The 20016-nt window shown below is 41.2% G+C and overlaps 1 protein-coding gene across 1 annotated transcript in view; it reads right to left on the reverse strand.

The window, feature by feature from the left end:
• Window positions 1-10: 10 nt before the first annotated feature.
• The window catches only part of LOC109279314 (kelch-like protein 29), a gene marked incomplete at its 3' end in the record, with an annotated part of 207303 nt that continues 187297 nt past the window's right edge, over window positions 11-20016 (reverse strand). Inside the window, 2 exon segments of the mRNA XM_019470647.1 lie at window positions 11-102; window positions 857-998. Coding sequence (XP_019326192.1) covers window positions 11-102; window positions 857-998 — 234 coding nt within the window.

The raw sequence follows: 20016 nt of genomic DNA on the forward strand, positions 1-20016 counted from the left end.
TGGCGTGCGGGCGGAAGGTGGGCGGTTGTGTCATCCCGTAGGAATGCGTGATCAGGGTGGGCTGGCTGCCTGCCGCCACCGTGGTGACCCAGGGCGCTGCACCTGTGGCACGAAGGAATGCCGGCAATGGTGACGGGCTCGGCACAGGGGAGAGCAGAACAAAAATAAACACCCCCAGCCTTCCCCTCCTGCACCCACGTCTGCTACCAAATTGCGCCGACGCGCCCTTCTCCTTCACAGTAGCTAAAGCGGTTCAGGGTCTGGAACCGTTCCCACCAGTAAGTGCATAAAATTGCTATGGCGATGTGAGTGCAATTGTTAAAATACTCATCAGGTGACATGCGGCATGCTTGTGGTTTTATGTATTTTGTGCTTTATGCAGCTTAAGCACATGCTTCCAAGAAAATTAACCTCTTTCCCCACTGTGCTTTCATGGTTCCTTGACAAACACTCTGTGTGTATAATAATGGTGCTCTAGCCACTACAAAGAGATTGTAATTAGGCATCTGGCATAGTAGCACAATGTATGATATGTGTCTGGAAGCTGGAAATCATTTCAGGTAGTTCTGGACATAAAAGATGTCTTAAAGTATTACAGAGTGCCTTTTCCTCTAGTGAAGGCAGAGAAGGAGAAAAAACCCCCACTCTAATGAACTTGCAGGCATCTTAATACATTTGTATTAGCCCCAATACAGAAGAAACTTGAGGGGTCTTTAAAATGAGAGAAAAACCCTGCTAAAGAATAAAGAAAAGGCTCACAATGAAGTCTAATTTACAGAAGTAAATGGAGATAGTGCATTGAATTTGCTTTGAACGATTTTCTCTTGTAGAATTACAAATAAGATTAGAAACATACCTGGATTTTCATTCTCCCTCATCTGTTTAGATGGAGGCTCATCAGTGTCCCAGGGCGTTGACTGATTGATGGGTGTCTGTCCCCACCTGACGCTTGTTGCAAGTCCTTGAGGCTGATTTTCAGTCTTGGAAATGCAAGGTGTCTACCAGAGAAAGAGAAAAATACAGAATAAAAATGCTTAGACTACTGGGAATAATTACTGCTCCTCACAGCTAGTAGCTTGCTTCTCTGTTTGTTTGTTACAGTCCAAGAGGATATCCTAAAATCTTTAAATATCATTATCCTCCAGGCTTGCATGACATGTCCATATGGAAAATACAATATATTTGAAAAAAATACTTCAGGAAATAACATGTCCATATGGAAAATATAATATATTTGAAAAAAATACTTCAGGAAATTTAATAGATCCACCTTTAAAACAAAATCCACAACAAACTAGCATTTTCAGAAATAAGTTGCTTCTTTTGCCTTGAATATAAAAAAAACAACACACATATGGTAATATCCATTCAGTCACAGCTTACATAAAATGGGACAATCTTCTGTTTGCTCAATCTCTTCCAAAAATGGTGAGTTTTGTTTAGCAGAAGGCAGAACAAGAGAGACTCATTTACAACTGTAGGACAAATTACTGTAGAGCAGTAAAAAGAAGTCTTAGTATTTACGGTCTGTCAACCCTTAAAATTGAATGCCAATTAAAAAAAGCAGCATAACAGTCATTGGCCGCTAAAGTGGGTATGTTGGCAGTTCTTCAGAGATGTTAAAATAACTGTAAAACAGGGGAAGTATCGGGGATGAATAATCATCAAAGGGGATATGATCTGAAAGAGATTTTTTGATAAAGAAACTATCAATCACGTGGATTTAAATGCTAAGCCAGCCCCCCCCCTGCAGTTTTAGGGGATCTTCCCGAACAACCGTGCCTTTGCTGAGAAAAGGCCTGTAGAAAACGAGGGTGCTCCAACAGGTCTCGTTTATTTAACTCTGCAGCATATTTCATTGCTGGAAGATTAAAAGATTTTTTGTTTTGTTTTTTACTGGTGTCAGAAACTCTAAACCAAGAAAACGGAACCAGCTGCCTACTGCTGAATGAGTATTGGGGACTGAAGCCATAAAGAACAGGAGACCAGTCTGAGCAATCGCTTGTTTGCCTTACATCTGGGAAGTAATTTAGCTCCGAGATGGGGGTACAGTGGCTCCATAAATGCCCTGGGTCACGTAGTACCAATGAAATCTCTGTCAGCACCAGCAGTTTTTTTTTTCCCCATCACCAGTACCTCAATCACCCCATGAAAAGGAGTCATTAGCAAACCCATTTATGCCCTCTGCAAATACATGCACATCTTTCCCAAGCCTGTCAGTCATTCCTCAGCTCTTTAAATCCACTGGAGGTGCCTGCATTCAGTGGCTTCCTCGTGCCCTCCCTTCTGCCCCACTACCATCTCCCCTAGCTCTTCTGCCCTGCTGCAAGGCTCTCTCCTTCATCCAAATGCCCCCGATACCTCTCACCCACTCCCTTTTCCACCTGAGCTTTATCCTCCTTGGGCTCTGGAAGTCTGGAGTCCTGGGTGCAGACCTTGATGGAGGATAGGGTTTTTGCTGTGTTGCTCTCTTTGTTCCCAGAAGCCACAATGGAAATATTTGCCCCACTAGAAATGCTATACTTTCTTAAATGCAGATGGTCACACAGAAATGTGATTCTTAATGTCTTTTTTTGTACGCAATCTGGAAGTGAGAATTTTCAGCTTCTGTCCAAATTAATTTTTCGTTTTTTCAAGACACAGCAGTTTATCTTTTGGGTTTTTTTTTAAACTTTAACTTCTCCAGTTTTCTTCCTATTCTACTGGCAGCAAGGACAATGATATCCAGGTTTTAGATTCACATTTCCTTCTGCCCCCACCATTTTAATTTTCTTAACTTTTCAAACCTTTTACAACTTTTGCCATTGAAATAAAAATGAGTCAGGAAAGGCAAAAAGAGAGGACATGCAGACAAGCAAGAGCTTTAAGATTCCTTCTGTTGTAGTCATAGCAAAGAAAGGGCAGGAGGGGAAGAAATAAATCTCAGTTTTGAAATACTTTCTATTTATAAATTGTCCTGAGAAAAAGCTTAATCTAAATACCTTTAGCTTTTACATTGTACAAGGTCTTTGACACAGGAGGTTGTAACACTGTTGGTGGTTTACCAGTTCATGTTAGCAGTATCCCTTTGGATCTAGCTAAACTGTTTAACAGTGGCCAAAGCACTCTGCAGTGGAAAAAGAAAGAAAAAAAAAAAAGCACCACCAGCATTCTCTGCCTATAAATCAGCTAAGATACTTCCCCCAGAAACACTATTATTTATCCCAAAGCAAAGCTTTAAAAAACAGTAAATGCAATATAGAGAACTGGGCATTTTTATGAATCATCAAAGACGGACAGGAGGATTCAAGACTCTTATCATGCCCTGCACGTTCCGCATGTGGTATGTGTGTTGCATTTCTTTGTTGTATGAACTGGGTCTTGTAAGTGGGTTTGAAATACATACTTCTCATTATTGTGTGGCATTGTCAAGATGTGTAGCATCTTGTGTAACTTTGTTACATCCCCAAGCTGCTTTAAAAGTGTCAATCTAAAATAAGAAAAAATATTCCTGTACCTTAAATAATACAGAACCACACACATGCTATAATTTTAAAAGAACCCATATGTTCTGTAGAGAATGGGTGAGAAGGGGAGTATGTGACACAGCTCTCCTAAGTCCTACAAAAATCCGGTTGCCTATTTTGCAACTGAAAGCTTGCTTTCCAAAAAACTAGAGCACCAGATCAGACACATTTGAAACTGGTGGAGTTTGCACCCGAATCTAGATCTAAATTCCATACTTGGAGCATTAATGAAGAGGAAGGAGGTTTGCAGGTTTGCTGTCAATAAATACTTCTCCTCCGCTTCCACAAAATGCTAGTTTTTTCCAAAATTTTTTTTCACTAAATAGGCTCACAAACCCTGCTTCTTAGAGGCTCAGTGGATTTAAATGCACAAGTCCAGCACATTGCTTTCAAACTGTACTCCTGAGCTTGTATTTATTTGGTCAGAAAGAGCTGGAGATTAGCTGGTATGAAATCAAAACACACATTCATGAAACACAGTTTAGACAATAATGGTGGTGGAAACAGAAAAACAGCTTATTGAACTTCTTTTTTTTAATATATATACACTTCTGGTCTCTGATCTAATTTCTGCATTATTTTTCTTAATACATGAAGGATTACATTACAAGTGCTACATGTCTCTGATCCAATTGCAGCAATTATTGATTTGCGTATCTGGAAAGCAAAATTATTTCCAACATTATCAGAGGAACTTTCTGTCCATGCGCTCAGGCACATGACAGCACTCTATCTGATGCTTTTAATGTACAACACAAATGACCAAAAAATGGCCTGTATTATGCTAGTTGTGCAGGGGGAAGAGATGTGTTCCATTAGTGATCCGCAGACTTCACAGAAACTAATTGTACTATGTTACACTTTTATCTTTGCTTTCATGTCAGATGCTTGTTTGAATTAAACACGAAACACATGAAAAAAAGAAACGCATTACAAAATCTACTGGGTATACATTTTAAAATACTGCCAAATGTCTATTTACATGAAAAGACAAGAAGGTTTCTAAAAGGTCTGTTGAAGCCTGGCTAGTCAACAGCAGCATTGGCTATTTAATTGCCTGAAATTCATGGCAGACTACAAAGATTACTAAAGCAATCAACATCTTTGTAGCACCCCTAAAATGTTCAATCTGTGCTCTTTGTCACGGGTAGAGTACCCCAAATCCAAATCTGAGGATTTTTTTCCTCTGTTGTTTGAAATAACCGTTAAGAACAAATAAAATTTTCAGCTGAAGCTTGCATTTCACCTCATGCCTGCCACTTTGAACTCCAGCAGTGAGCAATCTCCCAGTTTTAAGGAAATTAACTGCAATATAGATGTACAGGCAGAACGGAGCAAGATGGAACAATTTCAGAATTACATGAGACTAACACAGACAAGTTGCCAGGTTGTTGATTTTTTGTAGCTCAAACAGTCATAAACCATGGCCCATAGGCAACAGTAATTGGTGTACAGCTGGTCCACTGAACCTTATTAAATTAAAACATTAAAAACCTTGAGATTCATGGGGCTTTGCAGCATATCCACAAGACAGTTCGTGAGTTCACAGCAATCAGCTGGTGCTAAAGATTGGGAATTAGTGATTCGATCTATACTGCATCAGTTTACATGGTTACTATTAGGTGTTCAGGAGGCATAGCTACAACTAAGTCTGACTTTAAGTCCAAAGTTTTACAAATCTTTGATGAAATAAGACCTAAACTTTTAGTAAGACCTTTTTTACATCAATGGAAACATAAAACCTACTGCACTACTAACAGCATTACAGAGTATGTTAGTGGAATTAAAAAAACCCCAAGCCAACAACAACCAAAATCCAACAACAAAAACTCCAGTACAATTTTCCCCAGGCTCAACACCACCAAACACTTCCTGGGAGGTCCTTATAAACACATTTGAGCAATTTCCCCAAAGGCTTGTAAAACTGCTGACATACATCCTGCTACGGCTCAGAGTGCTAAGACCTATTCAAACAGTTTCATGAGCAAAAAAGAACTAATCTGGACAGAGGGATCCTATTTGTGGTTCCCAGCGACCAAAATTATTTTACTACGGCCTTCATTTAAAGTGATGGATGAGAAGTAGCAATTCTCTGTTCCAATTATCCAAAAGAGATTGGGAATGGCAGCTTAATACTAAGACAATGTATCCAATATGCAACCCACTCTATTTTCTCTCCCCATTGAAAATAAAAAGGCTAAGACATATGCATGCATAAAGGCAAACATTCCCTCCCACGGATTCGGGTTTTATGGCCTGTCATGGGTAAAAGCAACTTCAATTTAATGAGGGAATTCCTTTTAAAGCTGTTAGCTATGCCTCGCTCTAACAAGTAATGACTGGTGGCCCTGGTTGGGTTTTAAGCCTGAACGTGTCTGGTGCTCTAAAAAGCTCAGTGGTCTCTGCACCAACAAGTTTATGGTCTAATTTGTAGTGCACGCTGCTAAATATTGCATGAAACAGGTATTATTTGTGTGCATGAGGCATGCATGTAAAATCTGAACCACACAGGGATAGATCTTCATCTAGGGTAAATTCCTATACCGTGTTGGACAGGATCCCAAGCATATTTCTGAGTCTAGTCTGTGGCCAAAGAAGCTCTTAAGGATGGATGCAGAGCTTTTAAAGATGCAGTGATGACAGCAATATCTCCCTAGCACCAGCTGTTGGGCTGGGCTACAGAAATGAAACTGTTGTTTTAAGAGAGGGATGTACTGCAATGTATTAAAAACCTAAGAGATATGGACAGGCCAGTGTGCAAGAGGAACGGAACGAGCTGTCCTGCAGTAAAACCTCATTCAAGAACTTGCTCATGGGTGGAGAGAAGAACTCATCTACCTTACAGTTCCCATCACCAGGCAATTCTGCGATGACACAGCGTTGTTTTTCTCTTTCCAGAGCTAATGTGGGAGCAGCGAGAAAGAGAATAGTATAGTTAACTCATAGGAAAAGTGTTGCTACCCTGCATAAAAGACAAAAGAAGTCTTAGTTCCCTCTCGAGTGGAGAGAATAATTCAACACTGGCATCTTAAACACCATCCAGCGATGAGCCACCAGCCAGTGTGAGCTCTGGAGCACTGAGGTATAGCCTCCAGGTGAGACACACGGCTTAGCAGCGGGGTACAGTCTGCATCCATTCCTGTTTTTCAGAGGATTTAAAGACACCCCCTACCTTGAGGTTAATGACACGGGCTTGGAGAAACCCTTGAGTGCAGTGGCCCACGTTCCAGACAGGCACAGCACAACTGCCTGTACCCAGCCCTGACCCCGGCTCTGTGCATAGCGGAGCTTCTCACCACCCAGTCTGTGAGCTGCTAAGAAGGCAGATGTACAAACATGTCCAGCTTCTTCCCCCCACCAACATCAACCCCATCTTTCCTGGACAGAGCCTCTTTGCCATCTCATTTGCATTTATGCCTCAGTTACCTTCCTAAATACGACAGTCAGCCAAATTCCCAAGCTCTGACAATGCAATGGAAGGTAACTCCATACAGGGAATGGGTCAAATGCTACTGTTTCATTAATCCTTTCTAAGGCTCCCTATTCACACTGGCTGCAGGTTTGGGGAGGCAAGAGGAGGAATGAGGTTATGGAAAAGGGGGGAGAAAGATGGGATAGAATAAGGCTGTGAATTGACCATAGGTGGTATCTCTTTCTTTTTGGTGGCTGCACTGCCCAGGACAACCACCGCTCTCACACCAGTGCTCCAGTTAGGTGCTCAGCATTAGGTGGGAATGAATGTGGGACCATGGAATGATAAGAAGGGCTTCATAAATGGCACTTTGTATTCTGTCTTGGCAAATTTCACCAGCAGAGGCTCAGGTACTCACCCAGCTGCCTTCGTTTCTCAGCGAGAACATCAGGGAACGGAGCTGAGGTATCGAACCGAGGTCCCGGCTGCGACACTTGCTGCTCCAGGACACCAGGGACATCAGCGCACGACACTGGGTTCGAGCACAGAAGCCCCACTTTAGCCTGAGCAGAACCTCCTCTGCTAACACGGTCGGCATGCAGATCAACCCCAAATCAGAGCAAAGCTACGAATGCAAAATCATCCCACAACGGAGGAAAATGCGCAACATCAGGAACAACGCGGCAGCACGTACTACAGAGAACATGCACTACGCAACGCAAGAGGGCTCTCAGAGATCCTGCAGGCATCCCATGGTAGAGGCAGATAAATCCAGTTCATCGTAAGTGCTTTTTGTCAGAGGGCAAAAGGAAGTACGGGTAATAATGGAATAAGCACTTGTCAGACCAGAATCCCAAGGGCGTGCAAAGGATGTAACCCTTGTGTACTTGGCAAAGCTACTCGAGAATGACCTAACAGCAGGTTGCTTGAAAACTAAACATTTATCTTGAATGCAAATACTGGCCACTGGCCATTGATAGGTTCAGAAGTTGCATTTTTGTCCCAAATTTCCCATGGTCCAAACAGGACCCTGAATTTCATTCTGGATCAGGGCCTAAAGCATTAGAAATACAGAGAGGAATACTTATAAAGTAAAAGCTGTGTCACTTTAGGCTCCAATCCCAGTATTAAGTTACTTCTATAAATGTTCCCTTTTGTTGTATTGGATGCCGACATTTTACATTCAAGCCCTCTGAATTCAGTGTTTCAATTGTAGTACACGTTCCGTGGCAGGAAAGTGCATGTTCTCTGCCTACACAGCAGGCACATTAAAAAAAAGGAAAAGAAAAAGAAAACCAAGATAAGCCTGTGAGTGTTGAACAGTGCTGCACGATATTACTGATTTATTAACTTGGCTTGATCAATAAGGCTATCATCAAGGGCACATTTAGTTTGCACATAAATTTCACTTTCTAACAAGCACTTTTGTGTGCTCACTTTAGTTTCCATAATCTGATCAGGGTCTCAGGAAGCTTTCTTTAAGGGAGAACAGAGAATTCTTTTTCTAAAAAAAGGATCAAAGTATACTCTGTCAACTCTCAAACAAAAGGACAGGCAGTACTGTAGAAACAGCATGCTTACCTTTCACAGCAAAAAGAAAAATAAGCCTACAGGTCCAGATTTATCACTGCCTTAAGTTCATCAACATCAATTGAGCTATTAAATTGTGGCTGAATTTGGCTCATAGCAATTTAAAAATTTCAACTTTCTTTGAGAGTCTTCCATCAGTAAGATGCTAATTTCATGCATAATTTAAACTCCACTGTCCTTTAACTCAGCGTTTGTAAATAATTAAAAAAGAACTAAAAATCCTTTTACGTTTATAAAGCTGCCCCCCTTTTTCTACTGCAGAACAACAAAGACTTTCTAATCAAGAATTTATTTAGTCTTTAAATCTGAAAGTAAAAGCCATATAAAAGATGAGGAGAAACTGATTTACAAGATAAAACAATTAGCTCTGGGATATGTACATTAAGACTAATAAATTTCACATCATATTTTAAAGGAGTGGAGGAGGATTCCCAGATATATTAGACTTTATTCACATTCTATTGAAATGTTCAATTATGAGCATCTTATGAAGGTAAGTTATGCAGTCACTAAAATTGAGATGTGAAAAACAGGATTAGAGTGCTGCATCTCTCAAAGAGGCTATACACTTCAATAATCCATCCCTTTTCCTACACACAGGATAACATCTAAAATGTGGCTATTCCTGTAATTGCTCCGGTCTTGTTAAAAATTGGGGTTGCGCAGGAGAAACACAAATGTATTCCACAGTAAAAAGTACTAAAATAATACACTGCATTCCCTTTTAATCCAAAATCACGTATCTCAATGGTTCTTATTAAAATCTTTTTTTTCTGTGCAGACAGATGAAAATGCATTTTAAGACTCAAACAAATCTGTGCAAAAACAGCTCGAACCCATCAATCTCCCAGTTGGTTCTTAAAAGAAGCTAAACATTCACCAAGCTGTTCCGACCAGACGTGACTGGCAGATCCTTTTTGGGAATGAGGTCTCAAGATGCAACCTTGCTTCCATTCAGATTCATAGCTTTAATAACACAAGAAGTTCAGTGCAGGATCAGGCAGTTGGGCGGTCATTTAATTTGATTTACAATAGAGTGCTAATACGTGGTTTTTCTGCAAACACAGTCACTGTTTTCTCCAATTTTTCCACTCTGTAGGTTTTACATCAAAGCATTCCTGCTCATTTTGTTTCTGTACTTCCACGCTACTGGTAGGAAGCTGCCCAGTTCTCCTGTTTTTCTTCGGCAGAACTGATTCCTGGGCTAGCATGAACGCTTCAGCTGCCTCAACCATCATCCTTCTAAAAGATTTATGGCAAACACATCGCTATAAATCTAGCAAATGGCTATTAGACATACTTTTCTGTCCACAGCCACACAATTTAAAGTAAAACAGATAATGGTATAGCTGTGGCTAGCATTACTATTAGCCCTGCCAAAACTGTGCTACATTGCCACCCATTTTTTCCAGGCACCTCACTCTCATTTTTGGGGTGTGAATCAGATGATCCTTCAATATTACTCTGTTTGTGGCAACCTGTGATGCTAAATAGTCCTTTGTCATCCCAGGATAAATGGTACTGTTAAGATTAAGCTCTACTTACATTTCCTTCAACAACAAATTGCTTTATGTTCCTTTACTTTTTACCCTTTTAAGATGAAATTCTTCTAGGTGTCCAGTTTGGGCCATTGACTCATTAAGAAGAGGAAACCCAGCAAGGGTGGGAAGTTTGGCCAAAGACTTTGTGCTTTTGAAAATCCTCTGTTATGTATGTTAGCTGTTCTTTGTGCAATCATCACCTCCAGAAGACAAACAGAGCCCTGGTTTGCTGTAATAAAACTTCAATTAGAACACAAATCTATAAATATCTAACAGTGCAGATCAAAATGGCCAACTGTGGTCACAAGTATTGATCAGAGTGAGAGAAGAGTCAAAACAGGACCAAACACCTACTTTAAAAAAAATTAAAAATTGGATACTTTCCTTTCCACACAATGGGTAGAGATCAAAATAATCTTTATTGCAAATCCAAAATCTCCTTTCCCACCCATCGCACAGTTTTTGGAGCAACTGTTAGCTTCAGACAAGCACTGGCTGTACACCAGACTATCCAGACCTTATTAGAACAAAGTACAGAGCCTTATCTTGTTTTTTACATTTATTGATGATTCTATGCCAAATCCAAACATGGTTCACATGCTGACTCCCTTAAAATCATTGAGTCATTAGGAAAGTTGAATCATTAAGCAAGACCCTCCAACCAACACCTACCCAGCACCCCTGCCTCAGAAAGGGTCACAGAGTTTGTGAGATTAAGACGCTTTAAGTGGAGATATGAAGTTGGACTAGATGATCGTTGTAGGTACCTTCCAACTGGACTACTCCTATTCTATTCTATTCTATTCTATTCTATTCTATTCTAAATAAACAATTAAATAAACATAACATAATATACACATCTCTCCCCTTGTACTACTGAAATGTGGATGCTATGAAAATGTTCATCTCTGCTTCTTTCTAAAGGAAGTCCAAACTCCATGTACTGAGGAAGAAAAACAAGAGATAAAAGCTAACAGACTAGCTGAGGATTTGCTTTTCTAATGCTGCATTTGATTAATTATGTGATTTATTTTCAATGACTGGTTCAATCAATCCCGATCAAATTAACAAAGACAATGATCAGAAATACCAGACTGAAACACAATACAAATGATTTGGTTCCAGGGGATCCAATCAAATGAAACAGGATTAAATTAACCAGTGATCAGATTAAGCAGAAGTTGCTGTATAAAGTCAGAAATGTATCAGTACTTCGGGCCATTTGCTGTGTCTGTAGGTTGCCATTTCCAGCTCTTCCTAGAGCGCTCAATAAACTTTAAACAAAATTGTTCTTCCTAGGTATCACAAGGGTAATGTGGAAATAAAAATAATAATCATTGTTATTATTATTACTACTACTACAGTACCACAGTATCTGGGGCTCTGCCACAGTAGGCACCCTTTAAAGAAAAAATACACCCCCATACACACACATGCACAGCAGTCTGTACCTGAAGGAGTTTACAGTCTATGTGTACGACACAGAGATCAAAAGGTGACAGAATATCAGGATGCAATCAAAAAGACAGAAAAACCCATTTAATTCTACAATGTTAGCAAAGCGCAAAGAAGAAAAAGCTACTGTTCAACAAGAAGCATTGATGCAAGTTGCCAGTGATACAGCTGGAAATGTAGTTCTTACCTGAAAATCAAAGGAAATACAAGTATCACAGGAAAAGTACTTCCATTTGCCGTGTACTGACCTAAACCTTGAGCAGCCAACAAGATCCTGGAGCACTGAACAGAGATGTATCTTCAAATGCCTTGAGATCACCCTGGTTTAGCTGGACCCATTAGTAACCAGCTGCAAAGGGACTTTGTGTCCAAAGCTAGGCAAAAGAAGGGCTGGCGACATCAGAAGCCAGCTCATTTGGAAGTAAATAGGAAAATGTAAATGCTGAGACTTAGAGAGTGAAACCAAAGTCAATTTCTGCCCTTTTTTTCCACTAAGAGAATCCTTTAAAAGATAAACTTGAAGGATGTGGAGAGGTATTCTCTAAGGACTGTTAATAAAGCTGCTTTAGGATGCTGGCAGACAGTCCTGCTTGTGAATCCTGGCCCCACATGCTACAGTGGGATGAGGAAGGTACATGGACTTGTGGACATGCCACTCATATGGCAGCAGTCCTCAGTAACACAAGACAGAGGAAAGCTACACAGCCACCAATCACGCTGTGCACATTAGGGGCTGAAGCAGAGGGTTCTCCCCAGCTTTCCAAAAAAACCCAAGGAGTGTGCCTGTAATCTCAACAAAGGCCAAAGCACATGTAAACAGGTCAGATCCAAATCAACCGTCCCACCCATCTTGTGTCTCTTAGAGAAGCATTCAGGAGTTGTACGGGAAGACTCCTTCCCTATGACCTCGCACAGTATCACCTCAATTTCTAGGTACACATTGCCCTGTAACTGTAAGCAGAGAACATGTCCATCCTGCGGCGGGGTATCTGTCACCTGACAGGATTTAGTCACTTGTGATCACCCTGGGACTTTTCATGCATGCAGGGAACAGACCAAGCTAAGTATTTTGGCAAGCGATAGCTGACCTCTGGAGTGTGAGATGGTCTCTGTCCCAAATGAAACCTCTGGAGACATCAGACTAACTGCTGCTGGTCAGCGAGCTTGGGGTTCACCCACAGGATCTGGTTTGTATGGCCATGGCCATGTGTCCTATCCTTGCAGTTTGCCATTTGCACCACAGATGTTAACAGAAAGAACTATCCTTGTGGGACTGAACATTTGATGAGCTGCTTTACTTACTGAGCTTGAAAAAGTAGTTAGAGAAACATTCCTCTCTCCCTTCCCACAACTTAAAGACTTAATATTTTGTCTTTATTTTCAGCTACCACAGTGAGTATATTTTAAAGCACCAGCTCTTTCCAGCCAAAAGACATTTGGTGTTATGATTAAAAATGCATTATTTTTTCTCTTCTGTCCCCTTAAAGAGTATCTTATTTGTATGTGTGGCCTTTTTCTCATGCTCTGCCTTGCTACATTCTTTTTTCAGTCTCATTGCAATTTTTTCCTGAGTATTCTCAGTTTCATTTTCTTACTTTATTTTCCCCATGTCTCATTCTCTCTCCCCTCACTCTTTCTATCACACTCTCTCCTAAGTGAAATGAGAACCCAATTATACTCTTGTTAGAACTGAACTTTCAAATCCATCATGTGCTAGTGGGCTCAAAATTAGGCAAATAAATTCCCTCAACCCTACAAATTAAATTGAGTCTTTGCATATGTTCTTTTAAGAGCACAAAGATGTCAAGTATTCACCCAGCTGTCACAAAATATGATGAGCAGGCACTTTGTATTCATATAGATTTTTGAAATCGTTTGTCAGATTTAACAGAAATGCTAATGGATCCAAAAGTAAATTATAATCTATCCTAAATATCTGGTTATTATTTGTATTACAGTAGGACTTAGAATTGTCAGCTGAGGATCAGGGCACAATCTCAATGAATTTCGCACATAAAGACAAAGATCATTTGGATGATGTGCACGTATTATTTTGCACTTTGTCAAATTTTATCTCATTATTTCAACCAGCACCCTCCTCATAGGTATACTCAACTTCATTTAAGAGTAAAAGTACCATCAGCTTGTAAACATTATTACCTAATGCGTCTGCTGTTGAAACCCAGGTCTTAAGTTTGCTAAAGCCAGTAACTGTCTCCCAGGTGTAGATTTTGAAGGAAAAAAGCTATCATGAAGGTCAGACTTTGTTCATGCTTCGTTTCAGTCAAAGCTCATGATGGAAGTGGGGCTGGGCAAGATCAGCCTCAGGACATGGATAGGAACTTGCACAGAGCTGCCGACACTGGCAGGTTGGACATTACACAGTGCACCTGTAACTGGTCTGTGTAGGTCCAGCACGTCCCAAACATGTAGGATTCACTGCCCCGGCACTAAACGCCTGTACAATATTTCTCATGTGGTCAATCCAACACATTCAGGGAACCTGTGATGTGATGAACATATCCTGGAGAGTTGTTCTCTACGTACTACCCTGGTTGATTGTCTAAAAACCTATTAGGGCACTGCTTAAAGCAGGAGGGCAGCAGATCCTGGCTGTCAGTGATAATCCACTGCCAAAATCAATACCGTTGGCAAGCTTGCTTCATGGATATTTACGATCAAAGACCATATTTTCCAAGAATGTATTGTTAGTCCCATTGCCTTGGCCCAATTTCAACTCCGGTAATTACATTTCGGCCTGCCTAATACTGCCCTGCCGGTTCGAGGAGATGCAGGAGTCCTCTTGTCCAGTCCCACGTTGCTTCACAGCATCGCTGCACCACACCGGACACACTTCAGCAGTGGACACAGCTTTCCCTGTATATATTGTACAGAGCAGTTACTACCTAAACAGCTTTGTGAATCTTAAAGAGGTGAAAAGTGTAAGATATTGTTGTTGCTGTTATTTAAAAAATGATTTATCTGCCTCTGGAACTAGTGTCATGGTTTAACCCCAGCCGGCAACCAGGTCCCACACAGCCACTTGCTCACTCCCCCATAGTGGGATGGGGAGAGAATCAGAAGAGTAAAGGTGAGAAAACTTGTGGTCTAAGAAAAAGACAGTTTAATAGGTAAAGCAAAAGCCGCGCGTGCAAGCAAAGCAAAACAAGGAATTCATTCACTCCTTCCCATCGGCAGGCGGGTGGGGGCTCAGCCATCTCCAGGAAAGCAGGGCTCCATCACATGTAACGGGTACTTGGGAATACAAACACCATCACTCCGAACGTCCCCCGCTTCCTTCTTCTTCCCCCAGCTTTATATACTGAGCATGACGTCATCTGGTGTGGAATATCCCTTTGGTCAGTTGGGGTCAGCTGTCCCGGCTGTGTCCCCTCCCAACTTCTTGTGCACCCCCAGCCTACTCGCTGGTGGGGTGGGGTGAGAAGCAGAAGAGGCCTTGACTCTGTGTCAGCACTGCTCAGCAATAATGAAAACATCCCTGTGTTATCAACACTGTTTCCAGCACAAATCCAGAACATAGCCCCATACTAGCTACTGTGAAGAAAATTAACTCTATTCCAGCCAAAACCAGCACAACTAGTCATCTTGAGACATCTTTTAATTTCCTTGTCTTTCGTAAGCAAATTTGTATATTTAAATTATTTACCAAAGGATGAGCTAGGTAGGTCTCACTTTGTATTTTTTTTATTTCATTAATAAAAGTAAAATATGTATAAAATGTGACTGTCTACAGCTTTTCAATAACCTGCTTCAGGGAGTTCAAGCCCTTTCAGATGTAGCCAGGAGAGCTAACTCCACCGGCAAACTAAAAATCTGCCTTTCTCAGTTGAATAAAACTCCTGTTTACAGCTGTATAGGGCATAAAATGGGAGGTTTTAAACTCGTGACATTTCCATGTCTGGAAAAGCTGTCACACACCCAGCACAGCATCTTACCTCGAGCTGTAAGCCCAGGGGGACTAGCAGCATTAGCCCAACTGTAAAAGAACCAGAGGGAAAGAATGGTGTAACTAAAACACTTTATAAACCTCCCAAAATCTTTCCTATATTCAGAAAACAGAAGTTTCCCCGATGGGAAGGAACTCCTATCTCCAGCTGTATGTTCTTGCAATCTTGCTTCTCAAAAACTTCTCGGTAATGCTCTAGTGATTGACTCCTGCCCATCAGAAATCCTGGCTCGCATTATTTTGGGAGAGATCTCTGAATGCACAAAGTGAGAGAAAGCACAGTTTTTAAACTTTTTTTTTATTATTTTAGTTTTAAAGATTAAGCAACTGTTGGAAGCTGCTCTGAGCCAGAAACTGGTTGAATCAATCCTGTAAACATGGTTTTGTGGGCAAAGGAAGATGTGCTACATACAGGTTATTATCAGCCGCCTTTGTCTGCATTCCCTGCACTCCTCCCACTTCCCAAAGGGGCCATTTGGAGTGTTTAAACAACTGCAATTTTAAATAGACACCGTTAAGCATATTTTGTATTAAAATGTAAAAAGAATGCCAAACAAAACAAGCCCAGCAAAAAAAATGAACCAGAAAAGTATGCCTATGAGAAAGACTAATAATGAGTGCATGAACGTGTTCTGGAGCATTTGCATGTGTCAGAGGGAGTGGAAAGGAGGTGAGTGGAAGATGAGAAAATATGAGATGAGACACAAAGTAACAGAAAAAGCACCAGTTCGGGAAGAAAGAAGCAGGCAGGGAAAAGACTGTCTTGCAGATGAGCAAAGACTCTGTGTACAACATGGGGGGAATTTTTAAATGCTGAGCTTTTACCTATTAACATCAATAGGGTTATTATAACTAACCTGGTAAGATCTAGGGGCAGCAGTTAAACAATGTAATACAGGTACCTAATTTAGGCGTCATGCCTACTTCTCTCCATCGGCTCTGTTAGAAGCTGGAGTCTGGCAGCCCTGGATAACAAGTGGTCTAAATTACTCATCACTCTCCGGAAGGTAGGAGCCATTGTAAACTCTCTGACTATGCCCCCGTGTGCACTGCAGCAGAACCAGAGTGAAAGAGGGAAAAAAAACCACAACAAAGAACATCATCCAGCTATATTACAAGCAGAAGAAAGAAATTCAGGAACTCTATGAAGAGAATGATGACCTAAACCAAAGAAGATGGGATACTGGAAGTTAAATTATCTGTGCAGAAAATCTAATGTGAAAAGATTCAAAAGAAAATACAGTCTATGTAGCTGCAGCCTGGTGCATCTAAAGGGAAAAAAGCCACCCCCTCCCCCCCCAAACCTAAACTAAAGAAAAGGGAGCGCATAGAAAGGAGAGATTTTTTTTGTTTGTTTTGGAGTATCTAGTTCCTAATTTAATCTTAATCCACTCTGGTATTTACCCTCATGGATAATTCACTATACAAATTTAGGGCAGAAAAAGAATCCATAAAAATAATAAAATAAGAGCTGCTTGCAAGGGCAGTATCAGTAAAAATTGCCCTTGAGTAAAAATAGTTCCTACTGCTTTGTGTCCCGCTCAGCTTCAGGCGATGTACGAAGATCCCAGGAACTACTTTTTTTTCTCTTGTGCAATCATTTATGGCTCTCATCCAGCCTCTGATTATGGTAATTGTATTTGATGGAATTTGTATGTGCTCTCCTTCGCTCTCATCTCATCTGAACATACATAAGATGCATCTTTAATTTTTAACTCTTAACCCCCCCCCCAAAACGTAACTTTCTCCCCAAGGTTGTGTAAAAGTCAACCTTATTACTAGTTCTAAACAGCAAATATACAGCCTTTATTACTAGCAAAACAAATAACCCTTTCTATATTAATATGTTGCAACAAAGCTTTTAGTTAGTGTGAGAGGAATGTCATAATGTAGGAGTTTGCATAACACAGTCAGATCATGTCACCTAGACACCATTTCATTTGCATTAAATTAAATCCACCATCATAGGAAGTGCAACTTTAATAAAAAGATACAGTCAAGTTGGCTAGATCAAGAGCCTACATCATTTTGAGACAGACACTCTAAACGAGAGACGGTGAGCTGTTGTAAAACCATTCCCAAGGGTTAGCAATAAAATCCAGGATTTAAATTCCTGAAAAAATGTTTTTTTTTCTTTTTTTCTCTTTTAAAAGTGGTCTTGACCAAATAACTACACATCAAAACACACTTGATTTTGGTGAGACAAAACCAGATGACCTTAATGGCCTCAATCCAGGTTCGTTGACTGTCTCTGAGGTCCCCAAATGCAGCGGTGACTGGGTTATTTCATACTTCATGGAGGTGCTCTGAACCTCTAAATTATTCTTTAATTCTACTAACTGGCAGCCAAAGAGAAATGTAATTGCAAGAGTAAAGGACTTGCTTCCCATCCTAAATCAAAACAAGACTGGCTTTTCGTTCTTTATTTAAATGAATTTTAGTGAAAACCGTGCAATGGGCATCCCCATGCACCGCAGTTCTGCTCTTCCACAGCTAAAGCCTCCCATCGCTTGTGTCCCTCCCCAGGATGCTCACCTCCCAAAGCACCTCGTGGGAGGGACCATCCACACTGAACACCACAGCTAGCAGTGCCTCCTAGGGCCAAATTTTCAAGGGAATTCAGGTGTCTTAATAACACAGGTAGGCATCAAAGGGATTTCCAAAAGTGCTGAGGCAGAGAGGGCACTTTATTTCTGCTGAAGTCCAGAGGGATGGAGTTAGGATGCCCAAATCTGCAAGCCTGAAAATCCAGAGGCACATAAAGGCTTTTGAAAGCCAGACTTCAGGGGCCTCAGTCACCTCCAAAAACGGGACATGGGCCCGTTTGGAAACGTGAGCTGCTATCTGCATTGGAGAGTGTCGGCAGAAATGAGGCAGGGGATTCAGCCTGGACACCCAATCTCCCTAACACAGGGCTCTGAGTTCCAGGCCACAGGCTTCACCCATCCTGCAGAGATGCTACGCATGGTACCGGCCCCTGCAGCAGCAGCAGGGCCGGACTCTCACCAGCCGCTCCTGTCTGAAACGAAACCGAACTGTTCCAAAAGCACCAATGGCAACTGAAACGGCTGAGGAAGGTGCAAGGTGCATGTGCAAGGGAGAGGGACACTGTCCATTTGTGTAAGGGACAGAAAGCCCCTTCTTTGGTCACACAGGTTCTGTTGAGATGCACAACAGCCTCCCTTGTGAAAGGTGTGAGTTTCTTAGCAAAGAGATGAAGAGGAAAAGCAGACCAGGCTGCCTAGTTGTGTGCCACTATAGCCAGAGTGGGTTTTGGGCACGTTCTCTTTCACCACCTAGCCCCAACACATAAATAAGCACACACACTTTGGTGGTGACATCTAAAGGAGGCAATAGTGAGCCATTACCCTGTACTCACTGCTGCTCATACTAGAGCTTTCTCCAAACGTGTTTTGATTTTTTACAGGCATCTGAACTGCCTGTGCAAATTATTGGTGTAAATATTAGATCTGGAAGCTGGGACCCCTGCCACTCACTATTTTGGACCCTGATGGGAGCAGTCAGCCCTTCTGAGATGGGCTTTTTGAGCCGTTTGCTGGGAGTGAGAGCTCTCTGCATGTGAGTGCAGACGAGAAGATGCTGCCTGCCGTGTTAATCTATCTGCAGGGGAATTGGCTCTTTTCCTCAGCCTCTGTTTCTTCATTCTCCACCCTTGCACGATGAACTGACTGCAAACCGCTCCTCTTTCAAGGGTGGCTGCACGTCACTAGTAAAATGTATATAATTTATTTGGAGATCAGTCTAAAAGTAACTCTATTTAAAAAAAGGGGGAAAAAAAATTCTTCAAAGCTCTTGGCATCCCTGACATACTCTTAAAACGCAGTACCACAGGAATTACAAAACACAAATCACCCATATGAACGGAAACACTTTTCTCCACCTCGTGTCTGCTACTACCTAAATTCTTTGTGATTCTTCAGGCACAGTTGTTATATACATGCAAATTTTAATTAAGGGCAAACTTGGCTGAATACTAGATAAAATTATTTGTTGTATAGTATATTTGAAAAGCTATGCATCATTCTAATAGATTATTCAATGGATATTTGCAACCTTCTATAGAAGTGTTAGGTAATAAAAAAAAAAGATTAATTGAATAATTTATTTGATGGACAACAGCATTATTCATCAAATACATTATTCAACTAACAGTATTCAGCCAGTACTAATTAAAAGTAGAGAAGCAATTGCTTTCAAGTACGACTCATTCAGATCCCAGTTTTGCTCCATTAAGAAAAGGGACTTTGCAGGGGAATGTCTCAATGTGAGTGTAGATGGTGCAGATATTCTTCATGCTAAAGGAGCCATATCCTGCATCACAGTGTCCTTGACCAAATATATCTGCATGACACATATATAGAGATATATATAAGGCCTTTGACACGGTCCCCCACAACAGCCTTCTCTCTAAACTGGAGAGGTATGGATTTGATGGGTGGACTGTCCGGTGGGTGAGAAATTGGTTAGATGGACACATCCAGAGGGTAGTGGTCAATGGCTCAATGTCCAGATGGAGATCGGTGA

Source organism: Aptenodytes forsteri, unplaced genomic scaffold (genome assembly GCF_000699145.1).
Source record: "Aptenodytes forsteri isolate BGI_AS27 unplaced genomic scaffold, ASM69914v1 Scaffold175, whole genome shotgun sequence".
Lineage (NCBI taxonomy): Eukaryota > Metazoa > Chordata > Aves > Sphenisciformes > Spheniscidae > Aptenodytes > Aptenodytes forsteri.